This window comes from Carettochelys insculpta, chromosome 17, assembly GCF_033958435.1.
Source record: "Carettochelys insculpta isolate YL-2023 chromosome 17, ASM3395843v1, whole genome shotgun sequence".
NCBI classification, from domain to species: Eukaryota; Metazoa; Chordata; order Testudines; family Carettochelyidae; genus Carettochelys; species Carettochelys insculpta.
In genome coordinates, this window is record NC_134153.1 from 32,674,505 (window position 1) to 32,687,023 (window position 12,519).

At 49.2% G+C, this 12,519-nt stretch overlaps 1 protein-coding gene across 1 annotated transcript in view; it reads right to left on the reverse strand.

Annotated features, from left to right (window-relative positions):
- LOC142022095 (fer-1-like protein 4) overlaps positions 1-12,519 on the reverse strand; it is a 94,370-nt gene that overhangs the window by 68,790 nt on the left and 13,061 nt on the right. The window contains exons 4-10 of the mRNA XM_075011592.1: positions 5,590-5,689; positions 3,547-3,638; positions 2,805-2,846; positions 2,517-2,672; positions 1,972-2,032; positions 760-891; positions 406-468 (exon numbers count right to left, since the gene is read on the reverse strand). Coding sequence (XP_074867693.1) covers positions 406-468; positions 760-891; positions 1,972-2,032; positions 2,517-2,672; positions 2,805-2,846; positions 3,547-3,638; positions 5,590-5,689 — 646 coding nt within the window. The remainder of the gene's footprint in view (positions 1-405; positions 469-759; positions 892-1,971; positions 2,033-2,516; positions 2,673-2,804; positions 2,847-3,546; positions 3,639-5,589; positions 5,690-12,519) is intronic.

Here is a 12,519-nt window from a genome sequence, read left to right on the forward strand (position 1 = left end):
AGGCGCCATGAAGCTGGGTCGCAGACTGCCACTGATTACAGTGGGTTTGGGGCACACCCCTGAGCTACACATGTAGCATCTGTTAGCAACAAGGAAGAAGGTAGTACTACCTACTGGCTAACGCAAGGAATGGGTCAGAGCCCCTCAGATTTATTCCCAGCTCTTCCACTGATTTGCTGTGCGACCCTGGATGGGCCCTTTAACTTGTCTGTGCCTCATCTTCCTCACCTGTGGGGGTAACATGGGGCCCTACCTCTGCACAGCAGCCGGTAGGTCTGTTCATGTAAGTACACATGCATGGACAGACACGCACACACAGCCCCTTGGTGCAGCATGGCACCTGTTGCCATTACACAGCTTCCTGCCCATGGGCCCCAGAGAGACTGTGCAGCAGGGCAGTCTTACCGAGATCTCGATGAGTCTGTGAAATAAAACTTCCCTTGGCTCGTGGAATTCAAACACAAAGTACTGCAAGAGACAAGAGAGCCCCCTGAGCACAGAGCTCCCCTAGCACTGCGAGTGCCCCCTCCCCACAAACCAGGACGGCCACTGCACACCGAGGGCCTTTGGCAGTGCTGGGCCCTCTGCGTGACTGAGCAGGGGCAAGCAGAGCTGGGCTCCTTGCTGACCTGGGCCGCAGAGAGTAACAGCCCAGCCTGCTCAGCCACATGGCTGCGTCCCTGCTGCCTCAGTGCAGCACACCCCAGACACAGGGCTCTGGGCGCCCTGCCAGTGAGATCTCTGGCCCCAGCTACACACCTCATTATAAAAAGGGCAGTTGGTTGACTTTTGCGTTGCCGTTTGCCTCTTCTCATCTCCAACCTTCACCACCACAAAGGGGTCAATGTTCACCCCCACCAGCTTCTGGGCCTCAATGACATTGATCCCAATCTGTGGAGACATGGACAGGGCTGCATTGCTGGGGCCTTCAGTGCAGGTGGGAGAGGAAAACTCGCCTCGTCTTTCTGCAGCCAAACTGTCCAGAAACACCATCCACTGACTGGCTCCCACCCCTCTTCACTGCTTTCCAAACAGCCCTGCTGTCCTCAGCACTAGCCATGGGTAAGGACACCCTCAGGTGGAGCCGGACACATGGGAAATGAAAGACTTTACTACCCTCCAAGTTCCCTTTCTGCTGGAGTGTGGCAGAGTCTTTGGCCTCCTGTTCTAGGTGCTCACTAGAACACCTAGACAAACATTGACAAACAGCCAGGCTAGTAAGCCCAGAGAGGCCAGCTGACCTGGGAGTCATGCCTCTGCTCCAGAGCAGCAGTGGGGTTCATCCGGGGACCACATTCAGTGCAGGGGCATAGCAGCATCCACACATGGGTTTTGTTGTCTCTAGGAAGAGAATGGGAACCCCTGCCAGGTGGGCTGTGAGGGCCAATTCACAGCTGCCCTGCACGGCAAAGAGCTGCAGACACACTATTATTAAACTACAGGGCAACATCCCAACTGAGACAGCAAGAGGCCAATGGCACTCCCCACCCTGCTCCATACTGTGTGGTCTCTCTCAAACTCACATCTGACTTTAAAGCCCAGGAAGAGTCCTGGCTCACCCAGTTTGCATGAGGTATGCTGGAACTGTTCCATCCTGTGCAGAATGGCCCACTGGACTCTGCCCCCACCCACAATGACAGGAAATAGCAAAAGCTTTTTGGTCCAGCCAGTGAGGCTGGAGATACAGACATCTCAGCATTTATGCACCAGCCAAGGAAAGAGCAGTGCTGCTGAGCCCAGCATGTGATTCACAAGTGACAAGAGCAGTGAGGTGGTGAAGAAGCATCTCCAGGCAGTCCCTTGGAGAGGGCAGAGGGGCAGAGATAGTGGGGGCCGACCCCACTTGGAAGAGAGGCACTGGCCTGGCAGCAAGCAGCCCTGAGAGGGGGTTGCATTCTGCGGTATCCCTGCCTCAGGACAGGGATCCACTGAGGTGCCCCAGACTGGCAGGAGGACTCTTCAGTACAGTACCTGGAAACTTTGCGGTCTGGGAGTGGAAAACAGGTCCCACTTGGTGAGGCATCTGGAACGGCTGCAAGGGAAACACACTAGCTGAGAAATAGCTGTTGGGGAGAGAGCCGCCTGGGCAAACCCTCCTTCAGAATCCTGGAATCCTCACCCGCTGGCACTGATCACACAGCTAGGCCCACAGCGGAGCTGTCATGGCTGGAAACCAGGGGCTAATTAGCCCAAAGGCCAGCTAGGGAAAAGGAAGTGCCAAGCCCTCCTCCCAGCCAGCCCCAGCACTTCCAAGCAAACTCCCTCCAGAGGAGGTCAGCCAGTGGGAGGGCCCATGGAGAGGTTCATGGCCCACAAGCACCCTGCTGCCCTGCTGCTGGAGAGCAGCTGCAGCCCAGACTGAGCACGCAGCTGCAGCCTACACGAAGGGACACCAAGCTGGCTGAACCTTGGGGCAGGGGCAAAGGCTCTCAGAAGAGGTTCCCCCAGCATTCAGCCCAGCGGGGACAGGAGCCGGCGCCCAGCTGCGGGAGAGAAGAGGCGCACATGCCAGGTACCTCTTGACAGGGCTGAAGACGATGCCCAAGAACTCCATGTCAGACTCGTCATAATCCTCCTCCTCTTCCTCGTCTGCCTCTAAGCCCTTCACCAGCCTCCTGCCCAGTGCCGTGGCCTTCTTCTCCAGCTCGTTCGCTCTCTTCACATCAGTGGGCCTGGAAACATGCACCCCGTGTCACCCTAGGGGGAGGCTGCGGGCGGGGGCAGGGCACAGAGCCAGGCAGCACTGCCCTCCAATGCCTGGCCCCTGCACATTGCTGTGAGAGGCCCTGCCCTGGGCTACTTACAGCAGCTCTTCAAACCCAGCATTGCGGATAATCAACTCGGTGCTGCAAGACACAAGTGCTCGTCAGACCAGCCAGCCCGTCGCTGCTGCCCACCAACGCGTGCGGCCCGTCTGCTCCCTCCCAGCCTAGCCCCTTCTCAGGCCAGCATTGTCCCTGAAGAGAAGCACGAACTGTGCAGTGCCTCCCTTCACGCAGCTCCCTGACCCTCAGCCCCCAGAAGGCCCTCGCTCAGAATGCACAAGGGAAGCCATGAGGACTCACCCATCTGCCTGCTGTGCCACACCCAGCCGGCTGTCTGTGCGCATCTCGCACAGCCTCGGGGGCTGCCAGGACCAGGCCTTTCCCACCCCTCGTCCCCACTGCAGCCTTGCCCCTCTCACCCAGCCTAGGGCCTTCCTACTGGCCTGGGCTTCTCTAAGGCACCAGAGAGCAGCCTCCCATGGTGGGAGCGGTGGGCATGCCCCCCACCCCAAGTACGGGCCCAGTGGGGCAAAGATGAGGCTGCAGCACTGCAGGTCGCTGACACACAGCCCAGGCTGCTGGGTGGGTTGACGTTCCACACCTCAGAGAGCAGCCTCCACTCTAGCGCTGTTCTGCCCACTAGTAGCTCAGTGCTGTCTTCTGGGGCTGTCTCCAACTCACCCCGAGGCTATAAAGGCCACTGTGGACAGGCCTCTCAGGCACAAGGGGGGCAGGGAGGCAGAAGTAGTCTGAATTTTTCCTCCTCCATTATGCTGAGTACCTGTCTTTCATGTGGTAGACAAAGTCTTCCTCAAGCCACGAACCCACTGAGCCCTCCGGGGGCTGGTAGCGCAGATCTAGCTCAATATGGATCTAGGAAGGAACAGTCAACATGCACTCAGAGTGCAGCAGCCAGGCACTGCCCACCTAACTCCAAAGGGGAGGGGACACACATCACAAATAAGAAAGGAAGAAGCTCTCAAGGGCTGTCCTTCCTGGCTGGCCAGCAGAGCAGGCAGCTCAACAGCACACAACCCAGCTGATGGGGCAACAGAAGATATGGATTTGCCCAACAGGACCCTTTCTGGCCAATGATTCCTGCAGCTTCCCAAAGCTGGGAACGTGTGGAAGCCAAGCTGAGGTGAGCTCAGGTTTCCAAGCGTAAAATGCACCACTAGCAGCTTTCCCCTGCAGGCATGGTGCACAGCCTTCGAGGAGCTGTGCAAATGGACGTGCCTGAGAGCCCTGGGCAGGGCCACATGCAGCTGGTCTGGCTTTAGCTATCACTTGATGACCATGTGCTAATAACTGTGGCACTGTATGCAGTTGGGTGGCGACCTGTTCTATGTTGCCACCCCAGGGAGGTGTATTTAACCAGCAATGCTTGCTTGGCAGCTTCCCCAGCAGCTCCCAGAAGCACTGAAAGAGGGTCAGCTCTATCCTTTTCTATTGAGTCCTGACTTCCTGTTAGCTTTCGGACTGTCATTGCACATTGAGTGGGCATGTTCAGAGAACGCTCCACGATCTCTTTCTTGAGTGGAAACATCTAATTTAGACCCCATCATTTTATGCGTGTGCTCGGGTTGGTGTTTGCCAATGTGCATGACTTCGCATTTATCAACATTGCATTTCATTTGTATTTTCTTGCCCAGTCACCCAGTTTTGTGAGAGTCCTTTATAAAACTTCACCAGTTTCTTTGGACTTAAGTTTCTAGGGTAATTTTTTATTATCTAGGAGATTTGGCAAAACAGCATTAACCTTTTCCCAGAGGATTTCTGAACACATTGAAGAGCACTGATCCCCTGGACAGGCTCCCATGGGACACTGCTAGTTAGCATTCTCCATTCTGAAAACAGACCATTTAGTCCTACCCTTTGTTCCTGTATTTTAAATGGTTCAATGTCCCAGGAGAGGACTTTCCCTCTTAGCCCAGCAAATCTTATTTTGCTTAACAGCCTTTGGTGAGGGACCTTGCAAAGGCTTTCAGAAAGGCTACCTATGCTATACCCCTGTCCGCACATGTCTTCAGCCCCTCAAGGATTTCTAATCAATTGGTGAGGAGTGAGCTCCCTTTTCAAAAGCTGTGTTAACTCTTCCCTGTCAATGGTGTTTGTGTGTCTGATAATTGAGCGTTTTACTACAGTTTCAGCCAGTTTGCCCAGTACTGAAGTCAGGCTTACTGGTCTCAGTATGATTTAACCTCCTACAATTGCCAGGATGGCCTCTGCAGCCTTATCTATCCTCCAGCCATCCTGCACAGAGGGTGATTGAAGGATAGGTCACAAACCATAGTTCGTAGTTCTACACAGTCATATTTGAGTTTTTGCAGAACTCTTGGGTGAACGCCATTTTGTTACAAAACCTCTTCCAATGACACCTCAGTTTGGGACAGTCCCTCTGATTTGTAAATGAAAAATAAATGACTCAGGTGTGGGACTCTCCCTCACATCATCTGCAGTGAAGACCAATGCACAGAAATCATTTCCTTTCTCCATAGTAGACTGCTCTTCCTAGACTGCTCCTTTGGCACCTCACTCTTCTAGTGGTGCCATGGTTCTTTGGCTGGCTTCCCACTTCTCGCTTCCGATGTACTTAAAAAATGGTGCTAATGCCCGGAGTGATCAGTAGGAAGCACTGTGCTGGTACGACACGAATCATTACACACAGTGGAGAATGTGGCCAAATAGGATGTGCAGGACTCCAAGCCTGGAGTGCCAGAGGTATTTTAACAAGTCAGACATTTGCTAGCTGTCCACCTAGAAACCTCCCGGTCTCCTGGTGTGCTCACCATCAAATCAGTGCTCCAGTAACCACATGACTCACCCCCGTGATGGTGTGGTTCTTGTCCACAAGGGCCTCTCTGAGGATCAGGCGCCCAGATGTCACTAGGTGCTGAAGGCTGATGACTAAGGTACCAAGTAGTCTACAACACAACATCAGAGAGGGAATATTCCATTATGGCTTCAGCCTTAGCTAGTCAGTACAGAGGAGGTAGCTCATGTCGGGCTGTGTACATAATATTGCCAAAGTATTTCAGGTAGCAGGTTTGTTACGAGATAGAATCTGGGGTTTGACTTGAAACTCTTATGTCCTTACTAACATGTGCAAACAAATACACTGTGCATTCCATCTACCCATCAGCAGCTGCAATGAAAAGAGCCAAGTGATGGGGTTAAAAGTGTAAAGGGGTATGATGCATGGGCAGTACCTGTAAGAGGCAAGTAGAGGCAATGCCTCCCCTGGGTCTGAGTGCTCAACCTTTCCCCTCTTGCTCTCTTTATTCTGACCAATCCTGAAGGGTCACACAGCACGTGGTTACAGCTTGAAAACTGGTGACTCTTCCCCCAAAGTGGATCTAGTAGCGTAAAAAGTGAAAATCTTTCCAGCTTGCCATTAGCGTAACACAGCACCTGTGAAAGAGCCAGTCAGTGGTAATGAAGCTATTTAACAGGCATGTGTTGACCCTGAATTTAGGGACAAAAACAATTGTGCCTTACTATTTCTACAGGTCTTTAGCGTAACAGTTGCTTTACATATTTCATTAGTTTGTTGCTGAAGATTATAAAATCACATCTCTAAAAAAAATCCTTCAGTAGATTTTTAAATGCACAATCTGAGTATTCAGCCTTAGCCTTAAATGCTTGGGTGTTCAGGCATCTAGCTTTTTAAAATAAAATCTTCAAAAGACCACCCTGTTCTAAACTATACATTTTAATTTTAATTTTAATTTTAATTACTGCAGTACAAAAACTTGGTTCCAACGTTGTCCTGTTCTTTCTAGCCATCCCTATTCTCCTTTCACCCACCTGTTGGAGGGAGCCCTTGAAGGGACAGCATTCCTTTTCTTCCAGATAATTGGACAAATGAGTTTCCCATACTTTACTGTTGACTATTTGATAGACAAATTTTAATAGAACCCTCCACCAAAATCAGTACCTTACTCAGATATACAACCCTCTGTTGTGCCTCAAATCTTTGGAAACCTACTTAACACACATGATGAAATTTCATAAACATGTCTATTGTTATGGAGATCATACACAAATTAATGTTCCCTTTTTCTAAAAGCAACAAACTTTGTTATGAACACGCTAAACCTTTCTGACATTAAATGTCTTTGTTTCAGTATGTTAAATATGTACTAATCTGGAATGTTGACTTTTTGACGGTTTAGGAGGATGTAAAACATACTGTCTAAGAAAATGGATAACAGAGAAGAGCTCCCTTGTGTTTTCTGTTATAGTCAATGTTGCATTCAGCAGGACAGCTGACTTGCCCTTACCATAAAGTTTTTGCAATAAATCTCTGACAAACTTCAGGTTTTATCACAAAACCCATGACTGACATTTTTTATTCCCAATTTTAGTGTCTTTAATTAGGTACCTTCTGCATGTCCAGCACTAACAATCTGGCATTCTGTGGAAACCATGCTCCATTTTCTTGGAAGGAAATTGCAGAGGAGTGGGAGTTGTTTATTCAACTATTTGCTACATTTGGGTCCAGGGATTGAGTTGGAAGGGGTGAGTAGAGGGTGGGCAAGAAGAGAAGAGGGTGACTGGGGAGGGGGGGGTCCTGGGTAAAGCAAGGGTGCAGTGTGGGTGGGGCCACAGACTGGGGTGCTTGCCTCCCCAAACAGCAGCTTCACCCTGCACCCATGGTATGATGGGAATGCAGTATACCAGCTGCACTGGAAGGCTGCCTGGCTCCCCTCTCAAGCCAAGGTCAAGTAACCAGCTAAGGGGGTGGGGGAGGCACAAAAAAGGCTGATAGCCAACAAAGTCATGGCCTTGGCCAGTACACAATCTCCCTCCTTACCCCTCCCGTGGGATGCAAAAAACGTGGCACCAAGCCAGGGCAAGGTTGCAAGGGACAGGCCTGGGGGTGTGTCCTGCCAGGAGATGGAAATGGGGACACAGGGTCAAGGCTCTGCGGCATCCGTGCTGGGAAGAGAGCACTGGGGAGCAGGCGCTGTCGGCACAGAGAGCTACAGATATGCTTGCTTGGCTCTGCCCCCAGTGAACATCCCATTGCCTGCACTTTGGATAGCAGGTCTGCTGCCTTCTGAGTGACAAGGAGCAGAGGCGGGAATGACCCTAATGCAGTTCAGGAGCCTGAAGCAGCTCACGGATTCAGGGTGCCCCCTGTATTCCAAAGGACCAAAGCCTGTGACTCACTAGGCAGCTGCTCTGGGGCGAGGCCTCACTCTCTTCTGTCTTGACAAAAAGCAGTCAAGTAGCACTTTAAAGACTAGCAAAATGGTTTATGAGGTGAGCTTTCGTGGGACAGACCCACTTCTTCAGACCATAGCCAGACCAGAACAGACTCAATATTTAAGGCACAGAGAACCAAAAGCAGTAAGCAAGGAGGACAAATCAGAAAAAGATAATCAAGGTGAGCAAATCAGAGAGTGGAGGGGTGGGGGGGAAGGTCAAGAATTAGATTGAGTTAAGTATGCAGACGAGCCCCTATAGTGACTCAGAAATTTCACATCACGATTTAAACCATGTGTTAATGTTCTGAATTTGAATATAAATGTCAATTCGTCCACTTCCCTTTCTACAAAGGAGCGATAATTTCTTTTCAGTAGCACACATACCTTGAGGTCATTGACAGAATGGCCCATTCCACTAAAATGTTGACTAACTGGTTTGTGGATCTGGAGTGTTTTGATGTCTGTTTTGTGCCCGTTGACCCTTTGTCTAAGGGAGTTAGAAGTTTGTCCAATATACAAAGCATCTGGGCATTGTTGGCACATATTATGTTAGTAGAGGAGCATGAGAAAGAGCCCGTGATTCTGGGAGTAATCTGGTTAGGTCCAGTGATGGTATTTCCAGAGAAGATACGTGGACAAAGCTGGCAGCAGGCTTTGTTGCAGGGAAAGGTTCCAGGACTGGTGTTCCTGGGGTATAGACTGTGGCTGTTAGTAAGGATCCTCATGAGTTTGGGAGGTTGTCTGTAGGAGAGAACAGGCATGTCACCCAGGGCCTTCTGGAGTGTAGCATCCTGATTAAGGATAGGTTGTCGGTCTTTAATAATTCGTTGCAGTGGTCTGAGTTGGGGGCTGTAGGTGACAACCAGGGGTGTTCTGTTCTCGGCTTTTTTGGGCCAGTCTTGGAGTAGCTGGTTTCTGGGTATGCATCTGGCCCTGTCGATTTGTTTTTTTACTTCTCCTGGTAGGTAATTCAGGTTTATGAATATTTGGTAAAGTTCTTGTAGTTTTTGGTCTCTGTCAGTTGGATCAGAGCAAATGCGATTATACCTAAGAGCTTGACTGTAAACAATGGATCTAGTCACGTGTGCAGGATGGAAACTAGAAGGGCATAGATAAGTATAGCGATCATTTCCTGGACACTACAGTACTAATCAAGTATGGCCTGATCAGTACCACACTGTACCGAAAACCTACTGATCGCTATACTTATCTACACCCTTCTAGTTTCCATCCTGCACACGTGACTAGATCCATTGTTTACAGTCAAGCTCTTAGGTATAATCGCATTTGCTCTGATCCAACTGACAGAGACCAAAAACTACAAGAACTTTACCAAATATTCATAAACCTGAATTACCTACCAGGAGAAGTAAAAAAACAAATCGACAGGGCCAGATGCATACCCAGAAACCAGCTACTCCAAGACTGGCCCAAAAAAGCCGAGAACAGAACACCCCTGGTTGTCACCTACAGCCCCCAACTCAGACCACTACAACGAATTATTAAAGACCGACAACCTATTCTTAATCAGGATGCTACACTCCAGAAGGCCCTGGGTGACATGCCTGTTCTCTCCTACAGACAACCTCCCAAACTCATGAGGATCCTTACTAACAGCCACAGTCTATACCTCAGGAACACCAGTCCTGGAACCTTTCCCTGCAACAAAGCCCGCTGCCAGCTTTGTCCACATATCTTCTCCGGAAATACCATCACTGGACCTAACCAGATTACTCACAGAATCACGGGCACTTTCTCATGCTCCTCTACTAACGTCATATATGCCATCATGTGCCAACAATGCCCAGATGCTTTGTATATTGGACAGACTTCTAACTCCCTTAGACAAAGGGTCAACAGGCACAAAACAGACATCAAAACACTCCAGATCCACAAACCAGTTAGTCAACATTTTAATGGAAGGGGCCATTCTGTCAATGACCTCAAGGTATGTGTGTTACTGAAAAGAAATTATCGCCCCTTTGTAGAAAGGGAAGTGGACGAATTGACATTTATATTCAAATTCGGAACATTAACACATGGTTTAAATCGTGATGTGAACTTTCTGAGTCACTACAGGGGCTCGTCTGCATACTTAACTCAATCTAATTCTTGATCTTCCCCCCCACCCCTCCACTCTCTGATTTGCTCACCTTGATTATCTTTTTCTGATTTGTCCTCCTTGCTTACTGCTTTTGGTTCTCTGTGCCTTAAATATTGAGTCTGTTCTGGTCTGGCTATGGTCTGAAGAAGTGGGTCTGTCCCACGAAAGCTCACCTAATAAACTATTTTGCTAGTCTTGAAAGTGCTACTTGACTGCTTTTTGTTTTGATAGTGTATAGACTAGCACAGGTTACTCTCTGTTACTCTTCTGTCTTGGTGATACGTGTTCAGCAGACACACCTTAGCAGTTAGGGGCCCGTGAGCAAGCAGCCCATGGTCTCCCAGCCCATGCCGCAGCATTCACCCAGAAGCATTACCCCCTGGCAAAGAGGACCCAGAGGGAACAAGGCTTTGTGTGCTCTGCCCTGCATTCAGCCACATTTGTATGCCTGTGGCTGTTGCCAGACAAGAGTTACATTCTGGTGGAGTTGAGGCTCTGCAGTACAGTAATGCAGGGTAAAGGTGCAGCAGCATGTTGTGATTATCTCAGAACCAACATTACAACACCAGGAAATGCAGACAGTAATCCAGACAGAACGGGCATGATCTAGTCTGACCTCCGACACAGCTGGGCAAACCACCTGCCCCAGAGGTTCCTGCAGCAGCCCTGTGCCGGGTGGTTGAGCCAGAGCAGACCTGTTGAATGAGGCTTCCATGCTGGACTTAGATCTTTAGGTGACAAAGAACCCATCATATACTTGGTCAGCTGTTCCTGTGGCTAATGCCCTTGGCGGGGGAACACTTGTGCCTTCTCACTAGATGGAATTTACATAGCTTCAGCTTCCAGCCACCAGCTCTAATGAGTTCTTCTTGATTAAAGAGCTCCCAGAGCTCAGAAATCTCCTCTCTTTGCAGGTATTTGGTGTGATCATGATCACACCATCTCTTAACGTTCTTGAAATAGCCCCAGCTTCCTAAGGCTCACTGCAAGGCAGAATTTCTAGGCCTCAGTTTAGTCTTGGAGCTCTTTTCTGAGCCCTTTCCAGTGGGTCAACATCACTTTTGAGCAGTAGGTACCAGAACTGTGGTCAGAATTCAGTAATGGTCTCACCAAACATGTTGTATGTAGAAGTTGTTATCACCTCCCTAATCTGATTCAATATTCCCCATCGTATACAGCCAAGGACAGCATTAGCCCGTTTAGGTACAGCATCTCACTGTAACTCAAGTTCCGTTAGTTATCCTCCACAAGACCCAAGTCCTTTTCAGTGTCATTGCTTTCCACACAGCCCCCCACCTGGTAAGCATAACCTATCATATCCACGTGTTGTTTGAATGAGCCAGGTCACCAAGCAATTCAGATTGGTCCATAGAATCATAGAACACTGGGACTGGAAGGGACCTCGAGAGGTCAGCGAGTCCAGCCCCCTGCCCCAATGGCAGGACCAAATACTGTCTAGACCATCCCTGATAGACATCTATCTAACCTGTTCTTAAATATCTCCAGCAATGGAGATTCCACAACATCCCTTGGCAATTTATTCCACTGTTTGACCACCCTGACAGTTAGGATCTTTTTCCTAATGTCCAACCTAAACCTTCCCTGCTGCAGTTTAAGTCCATTGCCTCTTGTTCTATCCTCAGAGGCCAAGAAGAACAAGTTTCCCCCCTCCTCCTTATGACACCCTTTTAGATACCTGAAAACCACTATCCTTTTTCCCCTCAACCTTCTCTTTTCCAAACTAACCAAGCCCAATTCTTTTAGCCTTTCTTCATAGGTCACATTCTCTAGACCTTTAACCATTCTTGTTGCTCTTTTCTGGACCTTCTCTAATTTCTCTACATCTTTCTTGAACTGGGGTGCCCACAACTGGACACAATACTCCAGCTGAGGCCTAACCAGCACAGAGTAGAGCGGAAGAATGACTTCTCCTGCCTTGTTCACAACACACCTGTTAATGCATCCTAGAATCATGTTTGCTTTTTTTGCAACAGCATCACACTGTTGACTCATATTTAGCTTGTGGTCCACTATAATCCCCAGATCCCTTTCTGCTGTACTCATTCCTCGACAGCCTCTCCCCATTCTGTATGTGTGAAACTGATTGTTCCTTCCCAAGTGGAGCACTTTGCATTTGTCCTTATTAAACTTCATCCTGTTTACCTCAGATCATTTCTCCAATTTATCCAGATCCTTTTGAATTATGACCCTATCCTCCAAAGCAGTTGCAACCCCTCCCAGCTTGGTATCATCTGCAAACTTAATAAGCGTACTTTCTATGCCAATATCTAAATCGTTGATGAAGATATTGAACAGAACCGGTCCTAACACAGACCCCTGCAGAATCCCACTTGTTATACTTTTCCAGCAGGATTGAGAACCATTAAGAACTATTCTCTGCATATGGTTATCCAGCCAGTTATGCACCCACCTTATA